This window comes from Bos indicus, chromosome 3 (assembly GCF_029378745.1).
Source record: "Bos indicus isolate NIAB-ARS_2022 breed Sahiwal x Tharparkar chromosome 3, NIAB-ARS_B.indTharparkar_mat_pri_1.0, whole genome shotgun sequence".
NCBI lineage: Eukaryota > Metazoa > Chordata > Mammalia > Artiodactyla > Bovidae > Bos > Bos indicus.
In genome coordinates, this window is record NC_091762.1 from 46,202,850 (window position 1) to 46,222,787 (window position 19,938).

Here is a 19,938-nt window from a genome sequence, read left to right on the forward strand (position 1 = left end):
TCAATTGAACCCACTGCTGCTTGCCCATGTGAGGGTGGTTCAAGGAAACAAGAAATGCAAGATTGTAAAGGAATTAAGATTTTGTTAGCCATATTTCCTTCCAGACACAGGGGCGAGGACTTCCTACCCCAACCGGAGGTCTTCTGGCATCTGAGACTGAGCTGCATGAGCTTTCTGCCGAATTGGTTTTCGCTACCCCAGTTTCCAGCATGCTGGGCTTCTTGTCACTTCCTCTGTGCTGGGTTTTCTTCATGCTCAGCTTCCACTGCAGGAGCTTTTGCTGAGTTGGACTTCTGCTGTGCTTGGCCTCTGCCTCACGGGGGTCAAGCCAAGGTTGTTTCAGCCAGGTTAAATATGAGAAACGGCACCACAGATGTCTGGGGAGTGTGTAACTTCCTTGGTTCTGTCTCACCACACCAAAAATTTGAAGCGATAGACAGACCCAGTGTTACAGCTTGGTTTTATTTGGAAAGCAAAGGAAAATCCTTGAGGCGTGAGGGCGGGCTGACCCAAAAGATGAGAAGAGAAGAGAGCCAGAGGCTCAATTTTGGCTCCTCTTTTTATGGTTCTGTCCCCTCCCCTTGAGCCTGCAGTATGTAAACTGGGCTAACAAGGAGGCTGTTTGCTTCACCTGAGGTCCTCACTCTGGTCGTCGGACCTTCCTTTGTTCTATTTTTGTGGGCTTTCCCCTTCTTTGTCTTTTAGCCACTGCCATTCTGGGTCCTTTTTCCTATTCTAACTACCTAACAATCCTAAGTATAAGCATTATTTATCAGGAAAGTAAAATACACTCAAGGATATTTTATCCATCTTTGAATTCTTGGACATTATTGTCTTAATGAAAATAAAGTCTTCCTCTCTCTCTCCATTTTATCCAGGTGTATAAAAGAAGTAAAAATTATGAGAGTACAAATGAAATGCATAGTGAGCAGTATTCTCATTGTGTTGTATGAAATTGCTAGATATTTTATAACAGGTAAAAAAATCTTCTAGAAGAATTTTAACTCCTTGGATTCAAGTAGTTTACTTCATATGCGTTGATCTTGTGAATACAATGCTTTATTTCATGTATTGTTTGTCACCCATACAAACTCTACATTGGAGCCTGATACTAAGTTTTAATATGAAGTTTTATGTACTGCTATTGGAGAAGGCAATGGCACCCCACTCCAGTACTCTTGCCTGGAAAATCCCATGGATGGAGGGGCCTGGTGGGCTGCAGTCCATGGGGTCACGAAGAGTCGGACACGACTGAGCGACTTCACTTTCACTTTTCACTTTCATGCATTGGGGAAGGAAATGGCAACCCACTCTAGTGTTCTTCCCTGGAGAATCCCAGGGACAGGGGAGCCTGGTGGGCTGCTGTCTATGGGGTCACACAGAGTCGGATAGGACTGAAGTGACTTAGCAGCAGCAGCAGCATTGGTATAATAGAACTTGTAGATATTTTCTACATGAAATCATAAAACCAAAGTGAAATGCATTTGTTATGTTGTAGGAATTATTATGTTTGTTTACTTTATTCTCTTCTCCAATGCTTTTTTCCCCCAGTACTTTTAAAATTTTCTTATTTTTATAATGAAATACAAAAAAAGTAAAAAGATCTTAGTTCAGCCTCTATCCAAAATTATATGAACGTTCATTACTTCTCTTAGTTCTGGATGTCATTATTGTTATATGTCTTTGTATAGAAGAAGACCTTATGAAATGGGAAAAAATATGAGATGATTTCATTCATAACATTTTTTGAAAGTCTTCATCTTGCTATGCTCTAATGAATTATGTGATCCATACAATTAATGCTTGTGGTCAGTCACATAGAGAAGGACTAGACTGTGGTTATACACAACAGATGTTTAATGGGGATTTAAAAATCAGTGAAATGAATACTATTGTGATGCATGGTGATCTGATTTCATATGTATTATATAGAATCACTCTATTCTTTCTGAATTCAGTCTGAACACTCAGAGCTAAACATATTTACAGTGGGGTATCAGAAAAAAGGAGGGGAGTTTTATTGAGAAAATAATCACAATAGGGCATCATTGATCTGTTCTCTTTCCAGTCAATATATAGATCCTAGAATGATAACCCTTATGGCACTGTTTTCCCTTGGAAATAAGATATAAATCCTTTGAGCCGTATAAATGATTTTTAAGTGAGATGAAGAACTTTATAATCCATTGTGGAATTGTAAAATGCTTAGGCCCTTGAAAAGAATACTTTACTTCCATATTGTAATCTCAACTGTTCAGGCTTGATATGGAAATAGTTTACTTTTTCTAAGTATATAAACATGTATATCCACAAATATGCAAATTTATGACTCATTCCTACATTTACATATCTATATACAGCCATTTAAGTATCTTCTTATAATTAACTACAATATTTTCTGTTTGTGAAAGTGTGTACTATGAATCTTTTATAAACGAGTCTTTCTTATCCACAGTTTTTGTATTTTGAAGTGAAAGTCAGTCATGTCTGACTCTTTGTGACCTATGGACTATACAGTCCATGAAATTCTCCAGGCCAGAATACTGGAGTGGGTAGCCTTACCCATCTCCAGGGGATCTGCCCAACCCAGGGATCGGACCCAGATCTCACGCATTGTAGGCAGGTGTTTACCAGCTGAGCTATCAGGGAAGTCCTTTTGAATTTTACCAGACAGTAATAATAACTTACATTTGAATGTTATTTTAGATTTAGTCAGAGTGCTTTTTAAAAAACCTTCCAAAGTGCTTTTATGCATAATTTTATACCTCATTTTCAGAACAATCTCATACGTAAGTCAGGAATATCTTCATTCTAAAAGCAAGGCAGTTAACTTGACTTACCGTGGTAATCATTTTGCAGTATATACAAATATTGAATCATGTTGTACACCTAAAACTAATATATTTCAATTATGGCTTAATAAAACATATATACATTAAAGAAATTAGTTTGAGAGCCATATAGACTGTATATTGTCATTCTGCTCATTTAACTTATATGGAGACTATATTATATGAAATGCCAGGCTGGATGAAACACAAGATGGAATCAAGATTGCAGGAGAAATATCAATAACCTCAGATATGCAGATGACACTACCCTTATGGCAGGAAGCAAAGAGAACTAAAGAGCCTCTTGATAAAAGTGAAAGAGGAGAGTGAAAACCTGGCTTAAAACTCAACATTCAAAAAACTTAAGATCATAGCATCTGGTCTCATTACTTCACGTCAAATAGATGGGAAAACAATGGAAACAGTGACAGACTTTATTTTCTTGGGCTCCAAAATCACTTCAGATGGTGACTTTAGCCATGAAATTAAAAGATGCTTGCTCCTTGGAAGAAAAGCTATGACCAACCTAGACAGTATATTAAAGATGAGACATTACTTTGGCAACAAAGGTCTATATAGTCAAAGCTATGGTTTTTCCAGTAGTCATGTATGTAAGATTGTTGGACCATAAAGAAAGCTGAGTGCCAAAGTATTGATGCTTTTTAACTCTGGTGTTGGAGAAGAGTCTTGAGAGTCCCTTGGACTGCAAGGAGGTCAAATCAGTTAATCCTAAAGGAAATCAGTCCTGAATATTCATTGGAAGGACTGATGCTGAAGTTGAAGCTCCAATGCTTTGGTCACCTGATGCGAAGAACTGACTCATTGGAAAAGACCTGATGTTTGGAAGGATTGAAGGCAGTAGAAGGGGATGACAGAGGATGAGATGGTTAAATGGCATCACCCACTCAATTGACGTGAGTTTGAGTAAGCTCCAGGAGTTGGTGATGGACAGGGAAGCTTGGCATGTTGCAGTCTATGGGGTCTCAAAGAGTTAGACAGGACTGAATGACTAAACTGAAAACTCAACTGAATGATCTTCTAGCTGCCTAAGGTTCTGGGAGGGATTGGAGGCGGGAAGAGAAGGGGACAACAGAGGATGAGATGGCTGGATGGCATCACCAACTCGATGGACATGAGTTTGGGTAAACTCTGGGAGTTGGTGATGGACGGGGAGGCCTGGCGTGCTGTGATTCATGGGGTCACAAAGAGTTGGACAGGACTGAGCCAATGAACTGAACTGAACTGAACTGAAGGTTACTTAAGGAAGCCCCTGTGTTAGTTTGTATCCATTGTGTGCCTAGAGCATGTTCAGGAATGAGAAAAGTCTCTGTGGTTATTTTGTAGCATATCTCTGAGCTCTCCTAGGCCTGTCTGGGTTGGGATTAAGAGATCAATTTCCACCTTTTTGGGCTAGGCCACCCCTCGTTGCTCATGCCTATTTTCTTACCTAAAAATTCTAACCAGTCTGTCCAGTACTGACAGTTTAAATGCTCAGGAGTGTTAATTGTGTATATCATGGATGAGATGAGCATTTAATTTATATCTAGCCAAATGTATCATTTGATTATATTAAACAAAGGCTTTCAGGGAAAGAATATAAATAGAAGGAAACATGAATTTCACATCTATGCAAAGAGCTTTACATGTATTGTTTTCATTTTATTCTCCTAACAAACCTAAGATAAGGCTGCAGCTGCCCAGAAAGAATAATTTGCTTGCCCAAGGTCATAATTGCCAGTAAGTGCTAAAATTAGAATTTTAATGCAGAAATGACTTAGATGTTTCACTCTTATTCAGTATGCTGTGTTTACAAATGCTAGAAATAAGTAAGTTGATGTTAAGATACTTAAAAAGATTTAATAAACAAAAATAAAACCAATGGTTACACAGGGACATTTCTTACAGAGGCACAGGTGCATAGCTGTGGTAGATAGCTTAGTGTCCCTTGGAGTTTGTTTAATGAATCCATGTTTAATCGTCACGTTATTGTTCTTCCTAATGTAGCACCATTCCCCGAACCAGGCTTAGCAGTGAGGACTGAGATCACACAACATGCTTGCTTCTTTGAGAAGAAAACAAGGTCTCAGATACAGAAGTACTGAGTAAAGTAAAACACTTAGGACATTTACCATCAGCTACATTTTGCTGTGTGCAGCCAGTAGACTTGAGAGTAGGACATAGTCAGTGGGATTTTATGTCTATTAAAATCTTATTAAAAAAGCACTTCTGTGAAATAACAAGACTTGAAGAACCTGCCGAGACAGTTCAGCATCCTAGAGTACTGCCTTTTCTCATAAACCACTCTTTTGCCGGGTCCCTGAGGCAGTCTCACAGTGTTGTGTGCTGTCTTCTCCACTTCTGTGGGGTGTGTGAGGCTGTCTCCAGTGACAGGTCTATCTGGTCCCCATCTTTCCCGTGATAGCTTAGCTGTCATTCGAATGAGAGGCATCACACTAATGCTTGCTCAAATCAATTAACACGGAATAAGGGACCCAGTGAAGTAACAACCGCAGGTATTACATATAAAATCTGAGAAATTCACAAACATGCCCATCCTATAATGGCTATGAAGACTCATCCTTTGAAACTTATTCCTCCTCTATTACTTACTAGATGGTAACATGAAACAGAATATTTAATATCATGTTAATGTTCATTGAAGTTGTGTAGAACTTAATATGGAGCAAAAATAATTTACTGTATACCCTGCTGTTGTTTATCCTGTAGTTGCTCCAGAGGGAGCTGCTTCAGAAACAAAGCAGAGATACAGATTTCAAAGAATATCAAATCATTGAAAAATAACCAGTAGACAGCCAAGAGGAATACACTAAAGGAGGAAAACATTTTTGAAAGGAATTATGCTAGAGAAAGTAATCACAAAACAAAGACACAGTCTAGAGAAGCAGCCAGTCTTTTCTCTCCCACTAGAGAGGAACATTCTGTGTTGTATATGTATCCAGAGCTTTACAGTGAATCTTAACACAGCTAACACAGCTTAAGATTGAATGATTAATTTAGGTATCACTTGTTATGTAGCAACACATTATAACATGGCCTAATTATAACCTTGTATATGGCAAAGGCAGCATTTTCAAGTTAAAGCATACACACTCTATAGTCAGATTGTCCAGGTTAGAAACTGGCATTGCTACTTCCTTCTTCTATGACCTTCCACAGAGTTACTTAATCTTTATGTTCATCAGAATTCTCTTATCTGCAATGCAGATAATAAAGAGTTGTCTTACAGAGTTGTTTGGAGAATTAAATGAGTTGGTATATAAAAATCACCTGCCTATAAGTCAGACACTTAAAACAGTGCCTGTAAATAATCAATACATGTTAAGTCAGATTTTCTGTAATGTAAGCAAAATTTTGTCTTTTCTTTTTTTTGGAGAATTGAAAATAATAATCTTTCAGTGCTTCTTAAGAAGGTGTTCCTTTGTATAAATACATGATGGAAAACCAAAAACTTCAGTAACTATTCTAGGGGAACAAAGAAACTATCTGGCCTTATTGAAGACAAAGAACACTATACATATATTATACTGAGCTGTTTTGTTTGTCAAATCTTTGTCAATTTCTCTTTATTCATAAACCTCCTTCTTCCCACTGAAAGATGAATTAAAAAGTCATTTCAGTGCCATTTTGAAATCATCTTAGTATAGACACGTACCTTATTTATTAATATGCCACCTACTCTCAGGGAAACCTTCCTTTGATAGATGGGTATTTGCAAGTTTCATTATCTTTCATATTTCACTTAAGGTTGCTTCATTTTTCTTCTTTTGTAGCACTTTGTTTAAATTTGCTAAAGTTTAATACTTTACTTTGATTTAAGCTTTATTCTTTCCTTGCCACAAGATGTGGAATTTGAAAAAAAAAAAAAAATAGAAAGTACCAAATAATCAGTTCAGTCTCTCAGTCGTGCCTGACTCCTTGCGACCCCATGAACCGCAGCACGCCAGGCCTCCCTGTCCATCACCAACTCCTGGAGTTCACCCAAACCCATGTCCATCGAGTTGGTGATGCCATCCAACCATCTCATCCTCTGTCATCCCCTTCTCCTCCTGCCCTCAATCTTTCCCAGCATCAGGGTCTTTTCCAATGAATCAGCTCTTCGCATCAGGTGGCCAAAGTATTGGAGTTTCAGCCTCAACACCCAGGACTGATCTCCTTTACGATGGGCTGGTTGGATCTCCTTGCAGTCCAAGAGACTCTCAAGAGTCTTCTCCAACACCACAGTTCAAAAGCATCAATTCGTCTGAGCTCAGCTTCCTTTATAGTCCAACTCTGCTTCTGTTGGGTCTATACCATTTCTGTCCTTTACTGAGCCCGTCTTTGCATGAAATGTTCCTTTGATATCTCTAATTTTTCTTGAAGAGATCTCTAGTCTTTCCAATTCTATTATTTTCCTCTATTTCTTTGCATTGATCACTGAGGAAGGCTTTCTTATCTCTCCTTGCTATTCTTTGGAACTCTGCATTCAAATGGGTATATCTTTCCTTTTCTCCTTTGCTTTTCACTTCCCCTATTTTCACAGCTAACCCTATCTTAATAGCTAATATTTATTGAGCATTTACTATGTTCTAGGTCCCAATGCTTTGTATTCCTTTAAATCTCACATCTATGCAAGAATATAATTATTATTCCTGTTTTAGAAATGCAGAGGTAGAAGATCAGAGAGAGTAATGAATTATTTCAGGGCTCTCTCAAATGATAAAAACTTTAGGAAATATAAGATAGAAAGAGTGGTATAATATATTTGAAAATTTGGCTTATGCAGTTGTGGAAGTTGACGAATCTGAAAGGTATAGGTCAGGGCAGCAGACAGACAGAACTTCTTCTTCCTTAAGGAAACATTTTATTTCTTAAGACCTTTGAACTTATTGGATGAGGCCTACCCAGGTTATTGAAGTAATTTCCTTTACTTAAAATCAAGTGATTATAGATATTACTACATCTATATAATGCCTTCACAGTTATACCTAGATTAGTGTTTGGTTGATAATTTGACAGGCATACTTAGCTAGGTATACATAAAACTAGCATAGAAACTTATAGAAAACCACAGTCAGAAATATGAGAGAGGACGAACTCATGCCAAAATCTGATGACAAAACCCTATTCCTAATCACCCAAGAGCCGTCATGGTTAGCAGAGGATTAGGGTACTTCTGACAGCTGGGCTGGAGTACCTGAGAGTCTGTGAGAAGAGGTTCAGATACATGGTCCTATTGGATGACCGGCCACCCAAGTGGGAGAGAAGGGCTCCATGGACCTTGGGAATCTCAAAGTGTGCATGAACTGGGATGTGGCTAAATAGGCTGCAGAGATAACCCAGTCATAATGACCCTGTCTAGTTACTGGCTCATTTTTCCTCTCCTCAAGCCAATATCTATAGGTCAGGATATGTAACTTGTGCCCTCTGGAACATTTACAGGGAGAATCTGAGCTAGTAAATGTTAAATTCATTACAGTGATAAATGCAGAGTGGGGTGAAAACAGGAAACACAGTCATCTTTGTCAGTGTCTGATTCAAGTGAAAAAGGGAAATTTAAATTTTACCAAAGCTTTTTTCTCATGAAATAGTTCTCGTGGAGAGAAAAAAAGTCATCATCTCTGTGGGTCAGCTAGTGCACTTAATAAGAATGCCTTGCATTTCTTTATATAACAGTTATTTTAGCAGTGGGTCTATAGAAATTAAGCACAGATGTAAATCTCCATTTTGCCTTAGTCCTTAGCAAATAGTGAAAAAGATCAGATTAGGAATTAGTAAAGGAATGATCTTAGACTTTGTTACCAGAAACTGAAATTCTTATCCCCCACTTGCATTCTCTGTGCTTTGTTTTTGATCTGCCTTAAACATTTTTCCTTATCATATCACCTTGAAATTGCAAAACACTTCACATTATTTTCCTTGTTGTTTATTGTTTTTTAACAGGAAAATGAGAAAATGAGTATCATAGAACATACACAATCTCTGTGGTATAGTAATATAAGAGGGGTGACACGTCGTTATTTAAATATATGTCTATTTATATATATGGATATAAAATGATTTATATTCCTTTGACTAATCAAATGTAGCTTAAACTACAATCATCTTAATAACTTTTGAGAAAAATTATTTTGTCATTAGGATATTCAAGTACTTAGTCACCTCTTATTTATGTAAGTGTATCCACCCCCATCTCAGTCTTTCTAAAATAATTACATTAATAACCACACATTTATGTAATAAATGTAATGTAATTATAGGAATAAGTGTAGTGTAATGTAATATAATATGTTGCCATGTTACAAATAGACTAAAGTATATTCATCAATGTCAGCAAATGAAGAAATAAACTTATCCTCCTTTCAGTTATAGAGAAGTAAGACAAAGGCAAGTCAAATGATTTGTTTAACTTTCTTAAATAATTAAAATAACTTAAAATAATGCTTTTAGAATAATCTAAATACAAAAGGCAAATGTTTTCGGGGAGTAAATGGAGGAGGTGATGGACAAGGAAGAAAAACGTTTGATTTAATTTGAAGGGACAGGAGTGGTTTATTGCTGGCTACAAACTCAATCCACAAGCCCCATTCAGTTTTCAGGTCAAATATCGTATCTACCTTATCTCACACAACAAAACTCATCCCTTGCACCATGCTTTTTGCTCTTTGTATCCACCAACTACCATTGCTCTTCATTTAACTCTGAAATAAACTCCTACTTCTCTGGAATGGCCTATTGGTCGACTGAATTTTAGATAGTAAATAACATTAAATTTAAATTTCCTCCTTATGGAATTGAGATGAAAAGTTTTCCTGTAGTGAAGTGAAAGCTATCAGATTTGTTTCAATTGTAGTTTGAAAACATTTTAGTTGCCTATTCATATTCTTTTCAAACTGTTGGCAATTATTTCCTAATTAGTTGATACATGAATATTACAGACCATTTGGCAAATAAGGAAAAAAAAAAAAACAAACACAATGGAATATCCTTAATCCCACTCCCAGAAATGATCACTATTCAGATTATATTGCTTATATATATATATATATGTATATATATTTTTTTTTACAAAACTTGAATATACAATGCTTTGTGTCCTGCTGGTTTATTTAAAATTGTTTTTTTATTGCAATCTGTTACCACATTTTTCAAATGTTTGTTTTAATAACTGCATTTTATTCTATTATCTTTTTCTTTTCTTAAAATAAAATTGTATTATTCATTCTGTTGGCATTTTTGTATTCCACTATCCTTTCTTTGTCTCTCTCTTTCATTTTTTTTTTCAATTACCATTTTTGTACATTAAACCTTTATTTGCATGTCTTAGTGTTTTCTTATGATAGATTCAAAACTTTTTTTAGAAGTTGAGCACCAGTTTCTACTAAATTTCTACCAAAGGAGCATAACAAATCCCATTTTTAACCTTGCCATATGGTGTAGTTTTCTTAAATCCTTTACTTTTTAATAGAAGAAAAATCATATCTCATTGTTTTAACTGGCAGTTCTTATATTACTAAAGGGTTTAAGTTTTCTGGTGCTTATAAGCTGTATTTTTTTTTATCCCGTTTTTATTATCTTTGTTTATTCTTCTATTGAGAATTAATGTTTCTTATTAAAATTGAGAAATGTCTTTATATAGAAAAGACATTTTATTTGTCAAAATAGTCTTCTAGCTAATCATTTACTATTTAATTTGTGTATATTTTGAAATGTAGAAGTAGTTGAATTTTTGTGGTAAAACTCTTTTCCTTTGAAGTCTTTTAGTCTTTTTTCCCCCTTATAATTAGCTTCCATATTTAGGAACTAGATAAATACAAATTCACATTTTCATTTAGTTTTCTTGATAATTTTTTATACTTAGCACTTTAGTACTCAGAAATATTATTTTTGTTATGAGGAAAGAGTATAAGCGGATTTCCCTCTTAACACTATATGTGTGTATTCATGTTTTTAATTATGTGTACATAAATGTGTGATTTATGATGTATGCTTTACATATACATCAAAAGTACAGTTTATCAAGTACAAAAATTTTATATCAAAAGTACACTCTGATGTCTGTTACATTGTTTTCTGTACCCTTTTATATTAATTTGGTTATATTTTTTTTTCTTTTAGAACCACATCATTTTAGTGAGTGTAGCTTTCTACTTTCTTTCTAATGGTCGGTAAGAAAAGTCACTCTTCTTGCTAATAATATTTTATAAATTTGTATTACTTAGGTTTGCCAGAACCCAAGAAGGATCACATCTTCCAAGGCCTGACACAGGACCAGGGGTTTTACACTTCCAAAGACTTTCTGCCTCTTGTAGCCAAAAGCAGTAAAGCAGGTATCACCAATTGTCTTCTGTTCCTAATACTGCCTATGTTGTTATATGTATTATACAATTATGTTAAATCCAGGATCAGTAGGAAAATTTCCAGATCTCCTGTTCATCCTTCATAATAGCAAGGTAAAAAAAAAAAAATCTGATATGATTGTTAGCCAGAATCACATAACTGTCCATCCTCCTAATAGAACATCATCATAAGGACTTTTCACTGTATTATATACAGGTCTAAATTGCATTATGAAAACTTGCTTCAAAATAAGAGTGCCTTAACAAACATCAGAAGGTGTTCTTATAAGAAACTGCAGCAATTTCACTTTGGGAACTATTTTTGTTTGTTTGTTTTAAAATGGGGCAAGTGACCTGTCTTCTTTATTTCTATCCACACAAGCAGAAAGATTCAGTCCCTTCTTGAACCACAGTTTTATGAAATTAAAGTAAAACATTTTGATGACTACCCTAATACCTAGTCTCTGTGTGCTATCACTTCACATAACAGGAAGATGAACCGGAAGCTCTGCTTGTCTTCTGCTGTGACTAGGCTAGGGTCATCATCTTAGTGAGAAGGAAACTACAGGGTATTCCCTAAAAACCAATAGCCAAACTCCTTAAATACATACTTTTAAAGAATTCTGAACTTAAGCTGTTCTAACATATAATTACCTACTGAAAACATAAGAACTTACATTTATTCTCCTAAATTGAAAAATACAAGAAACTGCCTCTCTTAGATCAATCTGCAGAATTTTACAGCTAAAGTTGTGTACTATCTTTATCTTTTTCTTCCAAGAGAACATGATGCTTGCTAGGAAAGCAAGAATATCTTAGTACACATAGTATGTATTTGAGAGTTACAGAGGCTAATTATGTAACCCCAAACAGAAACTTTCAAGCAAAATGATAACACTAAGTTATCTTTGTACCATTTCAAAAATTATAGTAATTTATCTTGTCACCAATTTTATTTAATCCAATAATACAATGCTACCTAATATATAGCAAACACCTGCCTTTCACTTTTTAAAAGAATCTTCATGTGGACATTAAATCTTTATATAAATGCTGTTGAAAAATGCTCACTTGGAGATTAATATTTTTTATTGTTCAATTTTACAGGAAAAAGCAAAAAAAAAAAGGGAAAAAGTTTTAACTATTTGAAGAAAATAATTCTTAGAAATTCTTCAGTTACATAAAGGGAACAGACTCAGCATGTTAATTTTCAAAATTTACCAAATATAATATACAGCAGGGCTACACATTAGAAATCTACACATTAGATTTCTTATGATATCTAAATAAAATGTTGTAATGAAATACTGCAGATTATTAACCCAGATCACAAGGATCACTCTTTTCCTTCTAAAAAAAAACTTAATGACAGTAAGTTAAAAATACACATCACAACTTTGACAAAGAGAGTTTTAATTGGTTAATTCCAGCTTCTTAAGACTCAAACTCTTCAAAATATGTTATAGATATCCTTCTAGAAAGAAAAAAAAAAAAGAAGTTAAAGGTATTGACTATGAAATTACATATATGAGCATATTTTTAAAGTGGGAATAAAACTGTCTTTCAATGAAGCAGAATAATTTGATAGTGACACTCCATCCTGGAAAACTGCAAGATGCAATTTTACACTGCTTTGAGTACAAGTATCTTTTGAGCTGTCATGCAGAAATGGTTTCTCTACTTGAAAATGGGGTTTTCCTTTCATCATTCAGGAATGTGCGCCTGTCACTCTCCATTGCTGTCGATACGGGGAACCGTGATTGTACTCGGAGCTGGAGACACAGCTTTCGACTGTGCAACATCCGCTTTACGTTGTGGAGCCCGCCGAGTGTTCATCGTCTTCAGAAAAGGCTTTGTTAATATAAGAGCTGTCCCTGAGGAGGTAAAAAAAAAAAAAAAAAAAAAAACCGTCAGAAAATATGGAGTTGTAATGCAACAGATTTTAGAAGATACAACTGTTAATGTGCAGGCTCTTAGTTTAAATCACTAGAATGTTCTTCAGATTGTGAAGTGCAAATTTTAAAATTTCTGGGTTACCCATAGTTGCTATTTTTTAGTACAGACATTCAAAGGAAAAGAAAATTATTTTATAACACTGATTTGGATAAAATGAATTTATCTTTGTCATTTCACAAGTGCTTCTTACTCTGTGTTAATATCATTGAAAGATGTTGTATTTAACTAGTAACAGTGGAATGTGCTAAGTCTTCCATATCCTAACGATAGATACTCTTCCCAAAATGATGCATGGATATTAGGAGAATGTGGTAATTAGAGACATTCAAAATTTTCTGTAAACCAAATTTACAAGCTACATTTAAATATATATATATACACACATATATATGTCATAGTCAATTCATTATTCTATGAAGCCAATAGAACAAGGGGATTATCGTTTATTTTTTGAGCTCTAATGTAAGCATTATTTAGAATTAATTAGTTAACTACTAAAAATGACAGATTTTAAATCATATCATTCTTACAGGAGACTGGTGACCAATCTTGATTGAGACATCAGCTGGGTACATGTACCATAGAGTTCTCAAATTTTAATGTTAAGAAAGATAATACCTTATAAAGGATATTAATTCTGAGAACAGGAACCAAATGTATTTATAGAGAGATAAATTACTTATTTTATACAAATCAGTATTATGAATTTGATTTGCTTTAGAATTCCTGAACATATTTGGAGTCTTTATACTGGGCAAGAATTATAACTGTAGTCAATAGGTAATTTGTCACATGTAGGCTAACTACATTGCAGATTAATCTCACTGAAATATCAGAGTCACCATTGGTTCATGACTGAGTTTAAAATGTCAATTTTATTCTCCAGGGCTTTTCTCCATCCACTCTTTTTCAGACTTTCAAATCTAAGGTGGAGATAGTCTTATAATCCTAGGAGTTTTTTCTGGAGCACTATTTTAGGCATGAATTAGTGCAATGAGGGAGACCTGGGTTCGATCCCTGTGTTGGGAAGATCCCCTGATGAAGGGAAAGGCTACCCACTCTAGTATTCTGGCCTGGAGAATTCCATGGACTGTATAGTCCATGGGGTCGCAGAGAGTCGGACACGACTGAGCAAAAAAGAAAAAAAAAAAGTGCAATCTTACACTGATACAAATACAGGGAAAATAGTCATCCTGGAGTAAAGTGACTTGCTTAAGATGAGAGAAGACAGGAGCTAATGTTATTCATCTTTATATCCTCATGTATAGCATAGGACCTCAGCAAATAATAAGTACTTGAACAATTTTGAACTAAGTACTTTACATCTTATTTTTCTAAATCTAAAGCACCTTGAAATTTGGAAGGGAAGACACACAGGAATGGCAATGTCAGTTTACTTCATACTTTATATTATAGTCATCTTCCATTGGCAAGGGTCACTAGAAATGAGTGGTGGCTATTTCTACATAAGTAGAAAACACTCACACACACAAACACAATGAGACCAGATAATTAATTACTTGAGAGGGTAGAAGTTTTGTTTGCTTGTTTGTTTAATCAGCTTAAAGTTTATTGAGCATCCTTTGTGTATCAAGCCTGTTTTAGGCAATTGGAATACAGCAGTGAACACATCAGATAGAAAATCTTGTGCTCATGGAGCTCATACCTGGTAAGGAAAGATACTCGATCAAGCAAGTAGATTGTCACATAAGTGTATGTTGAACAGTGGTTAATGCAATGCAGAACAAAAATTTAAATAGGACTATAAGAAGTGTGAATTTGGGGAGAGGTTATGGTGAAAGAGTGGCACCCCACTCCAGTACTCTTGCCTAGAAAATCCCATGGACGGAGGAGCCTGGTAGGCTGTAGTCCATGGGGTCGCTAAGAGTCGGACACAACTGAACAACTTCACTTTCACTTTTCACTTTCATGCATTGGAGAAGGAAATGGCAACCCACTCCAGTGTTCTTGCCTGGAGAATCCCAGGGACGGGGGAGCCTGGTGGGCTGTCATCTCTGGGGTCACACAGAGTCGGACATGACTGAAGCGACTTAGCAGCATGGTGAAAGAGAAGGTGAGATTTCCATTTTAAACAGGGTGACCCAGGAAAGCCTTTCTATTACTATGACTTTTGGGCATAGGCTTCCCTGGTGGCTCAGAGGTTAAAGTGTCTGCCTCCAATTCAGGAGACCTGGGTTCAATCCCTGGGTCGGGAAGACCCCCTGGAGAAGGAAATGGCAACCCACTCCAGTATTCTTTCCTGGAGAATCCCATGGACAGAGGAGCCTGGTAGGCTACAGTCCATGGGGTTGCAAAGAGTCGGACATAACTGAGTGACTTCACTTTCTTTCTTTTGGGCATAAAAATGAAGACATTGAGGAAATGTAGACATCTGGGAGAAAAATGTTACAGATCAAGGCAAATGCATTCACCCTTGATTGAGGAAGTTTCTTGGACTTTTAGAAATAGAAAAAAAAAGTCAGTATGACTGGAACCGAGTATGAGAGGATAATATGTGCCTATATGTGATGAGGTCTTGTAAGTGTTCCAAAGGCCAGTATTTACTGAGGAAAGAGGAAATCCTTGAACTGGTTTGAGCAGACAAACACCAGGATCTGAGTTAAATTTTAAAAGAATGGCTCTGTTGATAATTGACTAAGGGGGTATTGGGTTAGATGCAGGGAAGCTATTCAGGGGCTAATTGTGAGAGTAGGCTGTTAGATGCTTCCCAGGTGGCTCCGTGGCAAAGAATCTGCCTGCAATGCAGGATATGCAAGTATGATTCCAGGGTCAGGAAGATTCCCTGAAGAAGGGAATGGCAACCCACTCCATATTCTTGCCTCGGAAATGCCATGGACAGAGGAGCCTGGTGGGAACAGTCCATGAAGTCACAAAAGAGTCAGGCACAATTTAGTAACTAAACAACAACAAGGCTATTAGTTGATGTGACTGGTTTATAGGAAGGAAAGGATCAAACTCCAGGCATTGCTCAGTCAGAAGGTCAAGCCTTGGTGGGATGAACTATGGTCATCAAAGTATTGGGAGGAAGCAATGGGTTGGTGGGATAACTTCTTTTATTGCCTGCAGTAGAACTTAGTAGACTCAACCAGAACTGGGGCTTAATTAAAACTAGAAGAACAAATGTTTGGATGTTTATTATTAGTTTACAAGAAATGAAAACATTTACATTGTCTTAAAACCCCTGGGCTGTGAGCTCTATGAGAATGATGCTATGTCATCCTTTTTTTTCTTCCCCTGCCTAGCCCAATGAATGTCACATGAAAAATGTTTAATAAATAATTGTGGAATGAATGTTTTCTGGAGAAAATAAGCATCCAGGGCTTCTAGCATTGAAAAGGCTAACACTTACCAAATTAGCTTAGTTGTTAACAGCAGAAGTCATTTGAAGTTTCTTTTGCGAATTCTAGGCAAAAGTTTTCAGTGTTAAAGAAGGAATAATACAGCAACAGAAGGTGCATGGATTTTAGGGTTGGATCACTGGCCTGTGAATATGCATTTTTCAGACTGAGGACTTCCAGTATTTGTAAAGATGGCAAGTTAATACCTCTTGACCATTATTTAATTTTGCATACATCAAAGAGGCCTAGGACATGGTAGTGCTAATGCTTATGAAACTGCTAAGTCAATATCATGTATCTACTTTAAGATAACAGATTTTGAGAATATCCTGAGACAAATTTTTAATGTATATGAAGAATTTAATACCAAATTTAATTTCTTTGTATTTTTTCTATTTCTCATATGCTTTCTACCCCAAATATACACAAACTGCAATCACACTTGGTTTCTATGAAGTCAATGAAGATTGACATTTAGAGCTTTTCTCAAATATGTATATTGTTTATTGGGCTTTGACTCTTGGGTGGAATTTGAAAATAACATAATTTGTCTATTGGTAAAAGGCCTCACTGTCAGGCATGTCAGCATGTATATATCCAAAGCTGTGGTCTAATCCTCAAGTAATTTTTGAAAGAGGAGGGAACTAGAGAACAATATAAAGTTTTCTCACCATTTAATGGCAAATATAAATTACTACCTAGGCCAGTTAGATTTAACAAGAATTTTTACATGGTTAATAACAAAGAACCATATAATTCGATCCATAAATGTTTTAATCTACTAAGTGAAGAATCACTACCCAATAGATGCTGCAGTGACAAGCACATCCCACTTAACTAATCAGAGGTTTTCATACTTTAGTGTGCATCAAAATAACCTTGAGGGGCTTATTCAACACAGCTTACTGGGGCCCCATCCCAGTTTCTGATTTGGTAGGTGTGGGGTGGGCCTGAGAATTTGCATTTTTAACAAGTTCCCTGGTGATGCTGAAGCTGCTGATCCACTGCTCTAATGTATCATCGATCTAGTTTCCCACTGTCTAATTAGAGCTATAAGCAGTGTGCTGTTTTGGGGCATTTTCCATCTTAGTTAAGGAAGCATTAATGCTACAGAATATAAGGTTTGATGAAACGAAGATGTGGAGGCATCATCAGCATATTGATGTAATTCTGATTCCAAATGTCTTTCAGTCTCCCCTGTGGCCTCACACACATGCTAAATAGGATGCTACTGAAAAACTAGCACTTCGCAGCCAAGGGTCCTTAGGGAAACCAGCCAATCATTCAGCACTATCCTCTAAGAAGATGAGGGAAAATCTGTTAATAATTCCCTCCAGAACTTTCTGCAAGCTTAAATAGGTGAGATTAAATTTCAGAGGATAACAGAATCCCCCAAAATGCTGGTATTAAAAGCTGTTGACAGATCAGATAGAACTGCAGAAATGCTTTAGGCTGTTGGGAATCCCTAAAAGGAGGCATGAAGGTCAGGACTCAACAGACCCACTTGAGTTGATAAATTTAATGGATAAGGTTGGGGAAGGACTTTGTAGTTCTTATTAATTATTACTGAGAAGAATGCAATACAAAATTATTTTAATAGCACAGTCCCACACACAGAGAACATACCAAGAAACATATTCGGTTTCCCAATAGCAGCAAAACACGATAGATCTTTAATTCTGTTGTTTTAATTTTTGGCTGCACTGAGTTTTTGATGCTGTATGTGGGCTTTCTCTAGTCCTGGCAAGCTGGGCCAACTCTCTTGCTGTGGTGCGTGAGCTTCCATTGTGATGGCTTCTCTTGTTGTGAAGCATGGACTCTAGGGAGTGTGGGTTCAGTATCCTGCGCATGTGGGGTCTTTCTGGACCAGGGATTGAACTTGTGTCCCATGCATTGGCAGGCAGATTCTTTTTTTTTTTTTTGGCAGGCGGATTCTTTACGAGTGGTCCCCCAGTGAAGTCCTCTGTGATTTTTTGTATATTATTTTTAATTGGAGTATAATTTTGCAGTATTGTGATGGTTTCTGCCAATATCAATATGAATCATCCATAGGCATACCCATGCCCACTTGCTCTTAAACCTCCCTCCCACCTACATCCACCTCCCACCCCTTTAGGTTGTCACAGAGCACCAGCTTTGGGTTCCCTGCGTCATGCAGCAGATTCCCAATATGCATTACCTCTGTTGTTTTATTTGGGCTCACTATTTTATTCTACCTGTTCATTTGCCAGAATAATAACTGATTTAACTTTGACAGTGCCTGTTTTCATGTATTTTAGCTGTACAGAAGGTCAGCTATTTTGATAATACTGCTTTATTATTTTTAATAATAAAATAACAGAAGCAGATTGACTGGTCTGCTAGTCAAAAATGTCTTCATCTGTTACCACGACTCTGAAAAAAAATGCATTTTATGTGAAAAATATGTATCTTTTAATTGAATCCTTCTGGTACCACAGAGCATTCCCCATTTTAGATCATTAATGTGGTATGATCTGCAGGTCTCCTCTGAAGTATTTTTAAGGTCAAATGATCATGTTGAAGCTACAGCCGTATTTTCTTTCATCATCTAAATATTACTAGCTAAATATGCCTTTTCTTACCAGTAGCTAATGGTTTCTAGTTTTTATTTAGTTTTAAGAAATATGACTCTGGGACTGTTTTTAGAAAATAACCTTTATAAGCTGGCAAAATTAATTTTGCTTAGTTAAGGGTGATGCTTATAGCAGCTCTTCAGTAGTTACCACCTGCACATCATTTGAGCTGGTGGTCTCCATGGAAAGTAATCAGAGACCCATTAGCTAGGTTAGTGATATGAAGATACCTGCAAACAAACAAATGCACAGTTGTCCCCAGGCACACAAAGTTATTAATGGTAGTTAGGGGCTTTCCTGGTACTGAGATATTAAATACATCTTTAATCATTTATGATGATGTTGGAATGACATTCCAAGGATCTGTATGTGTTTACCTTTTTGAAAAGACTGAAATTTCAGAGAATGGAATAGTCACAAAAGGAATTAACCCAAAGTTGAAGTACTTGGGTCTAGGTTATGTATTTTAGTCTGATATGCCCATCTATAAAATCAGTGTTATAACTATATGCTTCTAAAATTTCTTCTATTCCCCAAGTTGTGTATTTTGAACATTTAGGAAAAATATGCGAATGATACAGAATGTGGACAGGAAGGCTTTATCTCTTCATGAAATGACAGGAAGTCTGTATTGAAAATTTTGGCAATATCTATAAATACTACACTTGAAACAAGTTGCAATTAATGTGTCCCCAGTCAGTTGGTGAGGTAAAATCTGCTGCAATCAAGACATGGATATTGAAGAAGCTGACAGGTGAGACTGTCAGAATTCTACACTACATGTGATAATTTAGATAGTAAGTGAAAAACAAGGACTGTAAACAGGCCAGAAGATAAAAAATGCTTGTGCCCATTCAAGATT

At 36.2% G+C, this 19,938-nt stretch overlaps 1 protein-coding gene across 2 annotated transcripts in view; it reads left to right on the forward strand.

The window, feature by feature from the left end:
- DPYD (dihydropyrimidine dehydrogenase) overlaps positions 1-19,938 on the forward strand; it is a 922,996-nt gene that overhangs the window by 371,080 nt on the left and 531,978 nt on the right. For both annotated transcript variants that reach the window (XM_070779940.1, XM_070779937.1), the window contains exons 9-10: positions 11,051-11,158; positions 12,880-13,049. In XM_070779940.1, the coding sequence (XP_070636041.1) occupies positions 11,051-11,158; positions 12,880-13,049 (278 nt within the window). The remainder of the gene's footprint in view (positions 1-11,050; positions 11,159-12,879; positions 13,050-19,938) is intronic.